Source organism: Mirounga angustirostris, unplaced genomic scaffold (genome assembly GCF_029215605.1).
Source record: "Mirounga angustirostris isolate CCGP_5_RB_7025 unplaced genomic scaffold, mMirAng1.0.hap1 SCAF_3, whole genome shotgun sequence".
NCBI lineage: Eukaryota > Metazoa > Chordata > Mammalia > Carnivora > Phocidae > Mirounga > Mirounga angustirostris.
In genome coordinates, this window is record NW_026991711.1 from 152,537,028 (window position 1) to 152,551,980 (window position 14,953).

Sequence of the window (14,953 nt, forward strand, 5' to 3'; positions counted from 1 at the left end):
ACCTGTTATAGGTTTGTAGTGTACTTAATGCTAGAAACAATAAAAATGTAAGATGTCATGAAATCTATTTTCTAAGAAAAAGTTCTTTTCAATGGAACTAAGATAACTTTAGAAAGAGGGTGAGTGTCTAGGGCCAGGCCCCCATGGATAGATAGGATATAAATTATCAGAGGAGAAGGAGGAGGAAACTAAACTCTAGTAAGAATAATGTAAGATGAAGCATAGTGGACATGAACCCGGCTTATATAGGAGACAGCAAGAGCTGTCTAATGTTGGTAAATAAACGTAAAATAAATTTAAGTTAGATATGGCCAGATTACGAGGAGTCCTAATTAATATTATGAAAAGAATGAACTCGAGATCTATTAGGCAATAAGGAGGCACTGACTACTTTGACCCAGGGTGATGAAAGGGTACAAGAGTTTCTATCTAAATTTGTTTTTTTAAAGATTTTATTTATTTATTTGACAGAGAGAGACACAGCGAGAGAGGGAACACAAGCAGGGGGAGTGGGAGAGGGAGAAGCAGGCTCCCCGCAGAGCAGGGAGCCCGATGTGGGACTCGATCCCAGGACCGTGGGATCATGACCTGAGCTAAAGGCAGTCGCTTAACCAACTGAGCCACCCAGGCGCCCTCTATCTAAATTTTTGAGGAAATTATACTCATAAGGATAATCTGATAAAGATCTGAAAGGATATGGCTGCTATCTATACTACACATTTAAAAACTTTATTCACTCAACAAATATGCCTACCATTGCAGTTTATAAACTAAATAAGTTAAAAAACCATATTTACATTAACTAAATGTTTTAATATTCCCCAAATATCTGATTTATTTAAATACCTATTGATCAGATAGTAGGTCCAAGTGGCAACCCAGCATCACTTGCCAAATCACACATGATTTCACTACTGATGCTCAGATGCATCCGTGGCCCTACTTTAATTAGAACTGTACACAAACTCCATCTTAACTCTTTTTTGGTGCTAAGCATGTTCACCCTAGACTTGTCAAAATATAGATATCTTTTGAAATTCTTTTAGAAAAATCTTACACTATAGTCACTACAGGAAGTACCAATGAGTCTGTTTTGCAAACTTTAAAAATATTAGTCAAAACTGAAATTTTCTTGATATGGACAATCAAGTATTGCCTGGGTGGCTTTTAATTTCTATTAAATTTCCTGGTCCTGGAATCAGCTACTGTTGAGTTGGTTAATGACCATTGTGATATTAATATGAAAGTCAAAGCACCATTAAGGCTTCGCATTGCACTCAGTGGAAATGGCATAAAACACCCTGGAGACTGAAGAGCGGAATGGAAAGAAGGGGCTTTGGAACTGGACAGGCGTGGCTGGTGTCTTGGCTCTGCTGTGTACTAGCCATGCAGCCATGGCAAGTCACTTAACCTCTGAACTTAAGTATCCTCATCTATAAAGTGGATAGAGTAAGGAGTTATCCTTTCCTAAGAAAGATAACAGAACATTTAGCTCTGTGCCTGGCAATACAGTGGGTACTCAATAAATTGTGACTATCATTATTATTATTAATAGTAGTAATATCACCTGGTTCTTTAAAACGCTTGAGTACCCCAAACAGAGGCAAGTCTTCCACATCTACCCGCTCTCACCTGTAAGCTTCTCTGCTAACATATTGAGTTGATCTGAGTTAAGGCCACGGCCGACATAGGATGAAAACTGCCAGCTCATCACTTCCAGGAGTTGACTCAAAGTGGCAGATGGAGGATTATTAAAGAAAACTAAGTTCTGAAATAGAGTTGTAATGATGATATTCATTAATCACATTGAACACACTATAATTCAGTATATAAAATTCCAAACTCTTTAGGCCAATCTAAGTTAATACAGAATATTGTCTCATCTCTGTTGTGCATTTTAATTGACACTGGTTTTGTCTTTTCCTAAAGAGTTCCTTAATCCTTGAGTCTAATAGAATATATGGCTCCATCTTATCCTTGAAAGAATCATTGGGCACCTCTTAACTTTCCCTGGACTATGGGCTATCAATCAACTCATACAAGTACTTAATACTGTCCAACAAATCATTGGGCAAATATTCTTTTCTGAAATAATATTAATCTTAAGCAAATCTATATCAAGTTATTTAATTAGTTTATCATGACTTGGTATAAGTTATACCTTGACCAAACAAAGAATCCCAAAGCACAAAAACAGATAAGTCTCAGGCTAAAGTAGGTGACCCTATAATGTGAATTCATAATTACCCTGAGTCCTGTTTTATGAACAGTAAAGTAGTCTTTTTCTTTTGATCTGGACAAGAGAATCTTCTGTATGACTAACTGCAAACAAGATTGCTTGTACCAGAAACTGGGTCAACAATAGTGAAAAAGTAGACTTCATCTCAGATTACTGGAAAGCAGAAGGTGTGAAAGCCAAGAAAGACGTCCTAAAGAGAGAAATAACTGAGTAATGTAGTGCAGTACAGGGAGAAGCATGAACTACGCTGGGCAGCAAGAAAAGGAACCAATCCAAGAAACTTCAGAAGGTGGGAATAAAAGAGGATACAGCATCCAACAAGGAGTGGGAGATAGGAGGGGGAGGAATGGAGAGAAAGAATTTCTAGAGAGGCAGTTTCCCCTGAACCAGAGAACTGTGTCTGGATAAATGACCAAAGGGCATAGAACCTAATCGAGGTCTGGGGGCTTGGGTTTTGAAGCAGAAGAGAGTGAAGAAGAGAAACCAGAGTTTGTTGTTATGCTGGACTCTGTAAGTAGGCTGTGCATCTGCATTGTAAGCTATGTATGATCTGCATTCCCACATTCCTCATCCAGGAGCAGAGCAGAGTCTGGGATGGTTAGTGGGACAGCTTTGGTGGCTTTCTTATAGAAGAAGGATGCTGAAGAAAGCTAAGTGCCACAGTGCTGTACTCAGAGGACAGAGAAGTGACCCATCTTTCTTCCTCCATCCTGAAGTTGAACGAAAAGCTCTGAATATTTGTAGCTCTTAATGGGGCATGACATGTAATTCCAGGAGGGTAGGCTCTTCTTGGCTTTAAAGACCAGATAAATTCTCTAGTGGGTCCTGCTCTCAGTGCAGCCTGAGAGGAAGCGACACTCCACGCACCCTCTGCAGCCTCCTCTCTAGAGTTAATCTGTTTCAGATGCCAGGGCACCGGAGGATGAGAAGGCATCAGGCTGAGTCATTTACCATATTGTTTCCTTATTGGGCACATTTTTTAAAAAGGGAAAGAACACTTGGAGCTAACTCATCATGTCTGTTCTTATTGCTAGAACCTAAGGTAAAAAAAAAAAAAATTCTTAAGAGTGAATATTTGCTTTGAATTAAGAAGAAATGTTATTTATATTTGACCTATTTTTTCTAGACCTCGGTGGTTTCCAGGACAACACAATGAGATTTTGTAAGAGGGAACAAGGCGAAGGGCTGACTCATCTTTTTTGCCACTCCCTTCCGTGGTTGTCTTTTAAGAAGAGCATCTGTTTGCTGCTAGCTTTGTAACTTGAGGCCAATTTTTGATCAATGTTTCAAATAACCACCAGATGGCATTAAAACCCAACTTGAGCCTAGAATGGATTAAATCTATAATCAACTGGAAAATTTGTAGTCAGAGGGCAGTTAGGCAAGATTGGTTGATATTCTAGGTCACTTATTTGGAAACGAATTTTCTACCTTTGTAGAAAAGTCTGTGTGGAGGTGTGACCAGAAGTAGTTGCGGAGGTAAACACAGCAGTTAGACGTTAAATTCTAGACCAAGAAGTTTCCCCACAGCCCAATTAACAGAGCCACAGGATGGGCCTAGAACTCTCTGTGATCCACATAGTTGGGAGCTGATCAGACCCTCAGAAGTAACAAATACCTGTCCGTCAGTTTTGCTAGCCAGAACTCTCCCAGCGTCCAAGTACATCAAAACATATCATTTTAAATATAACATGAGAGAGGGTTCATGCAACTAAATATATTGGAGTTCTGGAAGAAAACAACCCACAAAGACATGCCAAATTTCATATACATAGATATATGAATATATAGTCAAAATTCATACATATATCTTTTGATGCAGATGGGTGTTTTGACAATAAAACAAATCAAATAGAATTAAAGGAGGAGAAATAGGAATAGAGACCCTACCTGGGAATCATTGGTTGACACATTGTACCAAATGATGGATGCCCAAGCATTAGGTAACTGACTGACATTGGAAATCATCACCACAGGTAATGAGCTGGTCTGGTTTAAAAGAGAAAAAAAAGCACAGTTATTACAGGTAGTTGCACCTTGCACTGATTTGATACTTGATCCTGTCCCCTACAGGGCTATCTCAAGCCAGCTCTACTGCTTTAATCCTGGTGTTGACACTGCCCTGGTTACTAAAATGACTTGTGAAGGAAAGGGAACTTTCTGAGCATCTATGAATCAAGGAATAAGGATGAAAGAAGCCATAAAAACAGGAACCCTTTCAGAGTGCTTGGTCAGTTAGTTTCTCCAGTATCTTCCCTTGACATTATACAAATATTGATACTTACATCATATATAGCCCAAAATGCAACAAATTAGAGCTTGCATTGATTTTGCCACTGTTCTCTTACTAAGTTACTATAAAAAATTTAATTTTAAATTTATCTTGAAATGGACCAATATATTCAATTTATGATCTGACATCTAATTAATGTCAGTACTAGACATGGGCATTTTCACTGCAGAAGATGGAGAGGTAAGCAATGTTGGAGTACAAAGCTTTATGAGAAACAGCTGCCTGGTCTGCTGTGGAACTCAGCTTAGCAATATTTGTACTGTCATTTTCAACCTCATGGAATAAACAGGCTTTCACAGACTAGTGTGCAAAACCAATCAACTTACATTAGTCCCTTCTCAATAACAGTGGTTAGATTTCTACAGACAGTGAAATACCCAGCTTAATAGCTCATGGAAACAGAGGTATAGGAAAAAGAGACGAGGAAGGCATTTATGGAAAATTTTTACATATTTACACTTATTAAGATAAAAAAGGAAAAGCAGAACTCTAAAACAATACATCCCACAAATAAGATCATATTCGGGGTGTGTAAAACTGTGTTTGTTCCTTCATGCACCCATTCATTCATTTATTTAACCTATGTTGAGCATCTATTATGGGCCAGGCACTGAGTCACTGGTAATGGAGTGACAAAGTCATGATGCCCTGCCTTCAAGGGGCTCATAGTCAGTCATGTTCAATTTAATCCTCAAGATTGCTCTATTCCTTCTTTGAGTACAATAGTGACTGTTATAAGAGAATCAAAACAATGTATCATTAATGTTCCTATCATTTGTCTTTACTCATTACATTAGAAAAGCTTTCCTTCTGAGGGATTTTATGTACAAGTTAAATTTTTGAAAATATATCATTATGTGACATGGTTTAAGGATACTTATTTCTCTTTAGGCTTTCCACTAACTATTCATGACTCAGAAGTCTCAGAAAATGAACCAACAAACATGCAATCTGGGCAAGCAATTATTCAATAGATATCCAATTGATAATGCCCATGAGATCTTTTTTTTTTTTTGCCCATGAGATCTTATCATTTATATTTAACCAGAATAGTATACATTCTAATAATAGAATGTTGACTAATTAGTAACTATCTGACATATTGGTTTTCTAAACTAAATTTTCTAAACAAAACTCTAAACAAAAATAAAAAATAGGGAATGTACTAAAACCTAGAAAAGACTCGGCTTTCATCTATAAATGCCAGCCAATGACTGAGTATATTATTAGTAAATAGTTGATTGACGCCTACCTCCACATCTATGGTCAGGCCATAGAGGCAGATCTGTGTTTCAAAGGTTATAGAATGAAGCTCTTCAGTTACCATGTGACAGCCCTAGGAAGAAAGAAATCAATTGTTATCTTACAAATGCACTCCTACTACCTATTAGGCCTGCTTCTATAAAAATTAATAAAGTCTTAAAGTAAATGCCCCAAACATTCCCTATTATGGAACTTTCCCTCTTATTATTTAAAAAAAGTTATTTAGCATATATACAGAGTGAGAAATCTTATTTCCACAAACAGAATGATTTTAAGTCTCCCTAACAATGTAGTTTTTGACTTTTTTAAAATTCCAGCATATTTTCATCAGTTTAAATGCAGACAAATAATTCTTTATTTTTAATTTTAAAAAAATTAGTCCTTCTGGCTTACAAACTATTAATAAAAGCAATGCATATGTGTATAGATATAACAGAAACAAGTCAGTGTCATAATGAATTTGTTTAAAAAGTGAAAGGAAGTTGTTTTAAGAAGCAAAAAAAAAAAAATTGTGCAACAGAATCAGAGGGCAATCAGTCCAAATTAGAGAAAGAGATGGAGAGTTCCTAGGGGGATGTTGCCAAGAAAAAACAAAAACAAAAACAAAAACAAAAAACTCAGATTGACCTGTTTGACCATATTGCAAGATGTTTTCAAGTTTCAGGGCGCCTGGGTGGCACAGTCAGTTAAGCGTCTGACTCTTAGTTTCTGCTCAGGTCATGATCTTGGAGTTGTGAGTTCAAGCCCCACATCAAGCTCCGTGCTCAGCAGAGTCTGCTTGTCCCTCTCCCTCTGTTCCTCTCTGCCGTGCACTCTCTCTCTCTCTCTCTCAAATAAATGAATAAATAAATCTCTTAAAAAATCTTGTTAAAAAGAAAGAAGAAATTTCCAAGTTTTGAAGAAAAGTTTTGGGCTACATTAGTGATAAGTACATAAAATAAACTGATCGAATAAAATGAAATTAAGGCAACTTATAAATCCAGGGTAAATTGGAAGTAATACAAGAATGGAAATGCAATTATACTATGATATATGGTTCAGCTGTTAATAATTTTCATATATTCATACTAATGTTAACACTGAATATACTGACTAAACCAAAATATGTTCTGTAATGATACTGTGAAGGTGGGGGAAATTTATATGTATAGAGAGCTGGTATAAAAGAGCCACAGTTTAATGTCTTATAAAAAGAATTCAGGGGGTGCCTGGGTGGCTCCGTCATTAAGCGTCTGCCTTTGGCTCAGGTCATGATCCCAGAGTCCTGGGATCGAGCCCCACATCGGGCTCCCTGCTCGGCAGGAAACCTGCTTCTCCCTCTCCTTCTGCTGCTCCTCCGGCTTGTGCTCTCCCTCTCTCTCTGTCAAATAAATAAAATCTTAAAAAAAAAAAAATTCAGGAGTTAAATGTATAAACTTTTTTAAAAATCAAGAAATACTAGTATGATATTAGCATAATACTTTGACTCAAAAAATGATCACCTCTGGAAAGTAGGTTTGGTGTGGGAAGGAGTGGGACAGAAATTGCTGTTTTTCCCTAATGAAATCTTACAGCATCTTGCTATGTGCCCAGAACCAGCAGCATTGTCAACATCTAAAAGCTGGTTAGAAATACAAGATCTCTGGCCTCATCCCAAGCCAAGAATCAGAGTCTGCATTTTAACAAGAACTTTGGGTGGAATTTGTGAGACAGTGAGTGTCCATGTGCTATATCTACACTGTGTTTAGTCTCAAAAGAGATGTGGAAAATTTGGAGATGATGTAGAAGGATTAAACAATTTTATTTATTTATTTTTACTTACTTATTTACTTTATTTATTTATTTATTTATTTATATTTTTAAGTAGTCTCTGTGCCCAGCAGAGAGCCCAACATGGGGTTGGAACTCACAACCCTGAGATCAAGACCTGAAATCAAGAGCCGGACACTTAACCAACTGAGCTACCCAGGCACCCTGAAGGCTTAGACAATGTTAAAAAATAAACCCTTGGGAACCTGTAAACAGAAGAGGAATTACTGAGACTAGAAAAGTCAGGGTGGCGTTGGGGGTGGCAGAGTCGGCCCTGGGAGAAATGATCTAATATTGGATATGTATTAATAACAAGTTGGAATCTACTTGTAATAAATTTCAAATGATAAAAATAGTTCTAATATGATGATATGAATGACAATTGTGTGAGGAAGATTTCATTGACAATGAGGAATGTTAAACTCAGGATTTGTTACTGAGAAGGAAGTAGAGAATTAAAGACTCCTCTCTTCCTTGGGTTAGATCACTGCTGGTACTTTACATTGACTTGAGGTAGCTGGAGTTACTGGAGTGGGATGGCTGCTTACTGGGTTAGTAGAAAGTTATGCTAGTGGAACTTTTGCTTGAAATTCCCTTAGACCACCCCTAAAATTATTCCCAGTATATCCAACTCATGAAACAGCCAGCACCCCTCCCCCCAAGCCCTTCCCATGTTGAAATAAATAAATTGCTGTTTCTTCAGTTGAGCATGAGATGAAGTAGCCAGCTTGTGTTTAGGCACCAAGTTGAACAAAACCCACATTTTTTAAACAAAAAATCTCACTGCCCTATAGGGTGCTTCCACTATGCAAACCCTGAGACAAATGAAGAATCCATAACTTCATGTTCACTAATGGATTCCTTTCACATTCTCACTAAGTTCAGTAGTGGACAGGATGATACAAGCCTATGTAGAACATTTATGAGGCCTGAGGCAAGCACACAGACGGAGACCCCACATACCACATGTCTAAACATTTAACCATTATAAATCAAGTTAACAAACTGTTAAAATATATATAGCCTCCTGCCTTGACATCTAAGCTTTCATATGACCTAACTGGCCAGGTTTTAACTCCTCAAAGTTTCACTGGAACATGGTGGCCTGGAGAGAGCAGGGCCATTCTGGACCATTGCCCACACCCCGCTCTTCCACCTCTGTGAGGGGCCTCACTGACCATTGTGGCCCAGAGGCTTCTGCTTGTGCCTAGAAATGTTTGCACTGATGGTGCCGTCTGCGCTTGGGACTCTGGGAAAGCGCACTGCCTTGGCCCCACAGACATCTTTCTCTGTAGGGAGGGCCACCGCTGGAGGATGGCTAAAGGGAGTCTTTTTGAGTATGAGGTCCCAGCCCTCCTCCATACTAGCCTCTATAGTTTAATTTATACAATTAAATGCACATATGATATAATTATTCATTGTGGATAATTTCCTCAGATCTTTGTGTTATGGCACCTGTGTGTTCACCATCCAAAGTGTGAGAAACCAGGACTCCATAGACAGAGCAATGACACTCAGAATTGTCCATTCACTTTGAAAAAAGCCTACATACTTTAGTTATCACTTTACTGAACTGGAATGTGGATGGTGAGAAGTTTCCTCAGTGATTCAAACTAATTTCTTTTTTATTTTTAAGATTATTTATTTATTTGAGAGAGAGAGCAGGAGAAGGGGCAGAGGGAGAGAATCTTCAAGCAGACTCCCCACTGAGTGCAGAGCCCAACGTGGGGCTCAATCCCAGGACCCTAACATCATGACCTAAGTCGAAGTTGGACACTTAACCAACTGAGCCACCCAGGCGCCCCTCAAACTAATATCTAATGATTACTTAAAACCCCTGATGCAGTTGTGAGGCACATTTAGAATGAGATCCAGCAAGGAAGCTGACATATAATACACATGCCTGGAGAAAAGCAGCTCCGACAAAAGGAAGCATTATTAACTTTCAAAGCTCACATGGCCATCGGTCATGGTCTTTATTACTTTATCAGTGTAGTCCCAGCCAGGGACACTATTCAATTTCCCATTCCCAGGATCCATTCTTTGTAGATGGGGGAAAACATCATAGATAAGATGCACCATTAATGGCTGTGTTTAAAAGCCATCATCTGAAATGATTATGGATTTAAAATATTCATATTTATGATATTTTTATTATATGGCACTGAATAATGTAGACGGATTGACTTCGTTGTACTTGTAAAGAAAAGCACACATTGGATAATCTGCTAAGAAACTGGAAAACTGGCAGAACTACTTGACCAGGCTCCTGGAAAAAAGATACACAACCTTATGAAAGGTAGGTATAGATGTCACCATATTCTTTTTCTTTCCTCTGCTCAATGCCTAATAATACACCCTAGAAATCTAGAATATTGTTAACAAATAGTTATGGCTTTTGACTTCAAAAGAAACCTCTGCTGAGGAGATATGACTGGGATAAGGCTAATTTTCATCTAAATTCCTTGCTCACCTCTTTTTTTAAAAAAAGATTTTATTTATTTGAGAAAGAGAGAGAGAGTGTGCGCAAGCGTAGGGGAGGAGCAGAGGGAGAGGACCAAGCAGACTTGCCACTGAGCACGGAGCCCTGAGCAGGGCTGGATCCCAGGACCCTGAGATCATGACCTGAGCTGAAGAGTCGGTTGCTTAAGCTACTGAGCCACCCAGGCGCCCCTCCTTGCTCATCTCTTAACAAGCCATAATCTATGATAATGTAGCACGGGGAGGACTATGTGGAATAGAAAATAATTAACAATAATCCATTCACTTAATGAATATTTGTTGAATACCTATCATGTGCTAGGCACTGGCTTAGATGCTGGGAAACAATGATAAAGGGGAAAATAACGGTACAATCACATGAGCGATAGACCTTAATCACAGAATCATAGGAAATAAATGGAGAATAACAACTATTCTCAGCCCAGTTTATGGCGGGGACTGCATGGAGGGTGTCCCATAAAAAGTCGACATTTTTAGTGTTATTCTTGTATTGACGTCTCTTTTGGAAAGTGTTGCTACTACTTGAATTGTTCAGAAGGAAATAAACTTTCTGTAAAAATGCCTGGGCTAGTTGGCCCGTGAGTAGTGTATCTGTGTTTGGGAACAGTGACCCTTGAAAGAACATCTGTTTGGCTATTTTGTTCAATGAAACTCAAATCGCCCAGGCTTTACTAACAGCTTCTTTGTGCTTCATGACTTTCCACCACATAAACAAAATTACTCAACACCTCGGTCTGTGGTGAGAACTGTCATTTATCAGTTAAAGCCCACTGACCAAGAGCAAACTCGAGCGGCTGCAATACCAGCTTGCCCATTCAAACAGTGTCCACATTTCCACAATGACTCTCTAGCCAGCTTTTTGCCAGAGAAGGACGTCTGGGAAAGCCTGCTTCCTGGGAATGTCTGTTTTACAGGGGCCACCGGATGCCTTCCAAATCTGGCCGTTTGCTAGGGGAAGGGACTGTGGCTTCGCGGTGGCTTCTGCAAGGAAAGATCGAAGGTGGGAGAAGCAGGCAGCAGTGGCTAATCTTGGTTTTGTGACAGCGCGTTGACTGATTTCCCGAGGGGGGGTGGGGGGGGTTGCAAAATTGCAAAGCAAATCATTAGAATTAAATACCTTTTTTTTTACAAAAAAGTAAAGACCATGCTCTATGTTGCACTTTTGCAGATTACAGAACCTTAGTCAAAAAAGCTTTAGAAACTGTCTAAATCCAATGGTTTTCAAATGTTTTTTAACCTTGAAACAAATTCTTGAAAAGAAATTCACCATCTGGGTTCTAATCTGTAAAATATATAAAATAGAGCCATCTTGACTGAAGCAGGGATGGGGGACCCAGAGCTCCACCTTTCACCAACGCCCCCCCCCCCCAAATCCAGAGATGGCTCCCAAGGCACCTCTTTGGTTGTTGGGACAGTATGGGTCTAATGCAACTTCCTCCCTTCATCCAATTCTACAGCCAGGAACCCCTGAACATCTTGACCGACCACCTCTTTGTGGATAATGTGAGTCAAACAGCCATGGGGTGCTAGGGAGGTTTAGAATGGTGCCCCTAGGGAACTATCATTCATGATATCTTGGTTTGTTCTCAATCATTTAGTAAGTATCCAGTCCAAGTTCTGACAACCACAAAAGCAGACCGGAGGGGCCCAATGTGTGTGTGTGTGTGTGTGTGTGTGTGTATCAGATGGGGGGGCAGGTGGGGTGATAGTAGGAACCCAGGACATGTGATCCTATAAAAAGGGCATACATGTATGGTGTTTTGAGGTCTCAGGGACCTGGAGCCAGAGAAGGATGTGCTCAGGGGCCCTTGAGAGGGACCAGCCCCAGCCCAGCACTTTGGCAGGTGGGTAGAGAAGGAGAAGGAGCAGTGGTTTGTCCTAAGTCAGGTACCATCTTTACAGATATTTCTCCACCCATGTAAATAGGTACTCTTTACAAAGGGGCAGCTCTGGAGGGCAGATCAGGAAGAACCACACCACATACCATCTCATTTGGTCCTATTAACAACCCTGTGAGTGCAGGTCAACCTGATCCCCATTTCATAGATAAGGAAATTGGGAGTTAGTGAGGGTAAGTGGCTTGCACAAGGTCAGCTGCCTGTAAGAGGCAGCCCCCAGCATGGTGCTATTTCCAATCCCCAGCTGATGTGTGGAGGAGTAAGGGAGAGGTCAACAACATTTCCTGAGAAAGCATTGTTTTAAATTTCTTCTAAACTTTATAAGGCTTCTGGTGCGAGAGAGCTATGGGATCTCTGAGTGGGCGGGCAAAATGAGAACAGTAAGAACAGCAGCCGGAGTACAGGGGAAAGGATGAGATGCTACTCGTAAGGTCGCAAAGACATCCCTTCTAGGAATCCCAACAGATGGAGGGAGCGCGCTGAGGCGACGGGCAGGAGGAGGTCAGCGCCGCTTCTCCCGGTGCAGGTTTTATGATCCCAGACACAGCATGGCATAGTGGCCAAGAGCATGGACAGGGGAGCCAGACTACCATGGCTTGAATCTCGGCCTGACCACTCTGTGCCTCAGTTTCCCTACCTAAAATAAGTACACTAATAGTAACTACTTCATAGCATTGTCACAAGAATTATATACATCAAGGTCATTGAAGCTCTCGGGGCCCAGTATACAGTAAATGCCACAGGAGGATTTGTTAAATACATTCTTAATCAGGCTGTGAACTCCCGCCATGGATGCTCACAGATAAGCAACAACTACTATTTGAAATCTGAGAATGAGGTATCATATCCTAGCCTTCTGGTTTTGTTTTTTTTTAAAAAAGATTTTATTTATTTATTTGTCAGAGAGAGAGAGAGAGAGAGTGAGCACAAGTAGGGGGAGGGCAGGCAGAGGGAGAAGCAGGCTTCCTGTTGAGCAAGGAGCCCAGTGCGGGACTCGATCCCAGGACCCTGGGATCATGACCTGAGCGGAAGGCAGATGTTTAACGACTAAGCCACCCAGGCATCCCTCCTAGCCTCCTGTTTTCCTGACACTTTGGTTACTACCATCTCTGACCCTATGACTTTATGAACTCCGCTTTATTGCTAGATCTTCCCCAAGCTTTTTCCTGATTTTGTTTGATCGCTCCTACTGCCTGGCCAAACCCCTGATTCCTTTGCTCATCTTTCTGAGCCCACTTCATATGTTTTGTGACTTTTCAGTAGTTCCTGTAGCACGTGAACCAACTTTTCAGTCTGGTGTGTTTTAAATGTACCTAGGTGTCATATTACAATTCTATCAACAGGGGGAGCTCAAGGAATAGCTTAAAATAAAACTGAGCTAGCAAACTTGGGGAAAAAAAGGAAGAATAAAATCATTCTGACATGACTGCACCATTTTGTTATTAATCAGGAAATAAGAGGAAATACATTCAAAGTAATACACGTAGACAGTGTTAATAAGACATTGCTTGGTTATTATATAGTAGAAGATGATTTTATGTAGATTTCTTCTCTAGGGAAACCCAAGACTTTGATTGTACATTTATAAAGATGACAATGTATTGAAGAGTTGAGCTATTTAGATTTATTCCCGTTGATCTGTTTTACTTAAGAAACGTTCAGAAGCATTGTATTTAGCCTATCCAGACTTAGCAAATACTGCTCAGGGATATGACGCTGCATGAAATGTTTGCAACTCTGGCCAAAATTCCAGTGAGATGCATGAAATGACTTTTTATTTATAATGTGCTAATGTTTCAATTAGGAAGTTTGGAAGTTTATGGATTTCTATGAGGTGGGAACAATAACTCCTACTTATCTGGTTTACCAGAATCTCGTTAAACTCAAAAGCTCTGCTTCCGTTTGCCGCTCTGCCCTATGCCAAGGTCCTACCCTGGGAGGAAGGCTTAGCTCATCTTCCCTGGGGCTGTGATGGTGGGCAAATGCTCTTTAAGACACAGTTAAGGGAATGAAGAATTTTTGGAAGGGAAAATGTGGAGCATTAAACCTGCTGTGGTCAATCTCTGTGGTTTTATGGGGAGGGCTAGCCTGATTGCAGTTGAATGCTGGATTTATAAGGTGCTTTTTCCTTCCAAATAATTCAAAGCAATTTCTCTTAGAAGCTGTGACTCTAAAGCTAGAAGACTGAACCTATACCAGCCACACCAGAGATAAGTCTCACTGCTTTACAACAGCATTATGTAGGTGATCTTACACATATAACATCTCCAAGTGGAGAGCGTTGGGCGTTACTACCCTGATCTGTTAGAGGAAAAATATGCAGTATTTCTCCATTTGCAAAGGATCACATTTTCAGTCACTGTCAGAATGGACTTAAACCCAGGTTTTCTAATTCCAAATATGTAAGGCATAGGCATACGCCCTAGCATCTAGGCCAACTAAACAGGTGATCTCCAAGGCCACTTGCAATCCAGGATTTGACTGCTCTATCATTTACTGACTCAAATGCAAACACTTGGGTCACATCAGTGTGTGCTGTTAATCAGTTCATCCAGTGGAATGCAAACCTTACATGTAAGGGCAAGGTAATTGATACCATAAATTAATAGGACTGTTTTTCCCGTGTGATTTTCACATCATATGTCATGAAGTTTGAGACTTGCCTCTTCTCTGTAGAAAATGAGTGATTTTCAGGTGTCTTGTAATAGCGGAGGACTGACTAAAGACATTATGGCACACCCGTAAAATGCAATACAGCGCAACCACTTTCAGTGTTCTCCAAGAGTATTAAGGTTATGGAAAGCTGTCCACCTTACATTGTTATGTGGGGAAGAAAGCAGGTTATAAAACAATGTGTATAAATATATTTTAAAGTAATATATACATAGATAAAGGTCTAGAATGATGTGAACCAAAATGTTAATAGTTATTCTTTTACGAGGGTGTTATTACGGCATCTGGTGGCTCAGT

At 39.9% G+C, this 14,953-nt stretch overlaps 1 protein-coding gene across 6 annotated transcripts in view; it reads right to left on the reverse strand.

Moving 5' to 3' along the window:
* The window catches only part of STAT4 (signal transducer and activator of transcription 4), a 99,053-nt gene that overhangs the window by 6,204 nt on the left and 77,896 nt on the right, over positions 1-14,953 (reverse strand). For all 6 annotated transcript variants that reach the window (XR_010410250.1, XR_010410249.1, XM_064586832.1 and 3 more), the window contains exons 15-17: positions 5,785-5,868; positions 4,130-4,228; positions 1,633-1,768 (exon numbers count right to left, since the gene is read on the reverse strand). Coding sequence is in view for 4 of the 6 variants with exons in the window: in XM_064586832.1 (XP_064442902.1) it covers positions 1,633-1,768; positions 4,130-4,228; positions 5,785-5,868 (319 nt within the window). In the remaining 2 variants the exon portion in view is untranslated. The remainder of the gene's footprint in view (positions 1-1,632; positions 1,769-4,129; positions 4,229-5,784; positions 5,869-14,953) is intronic.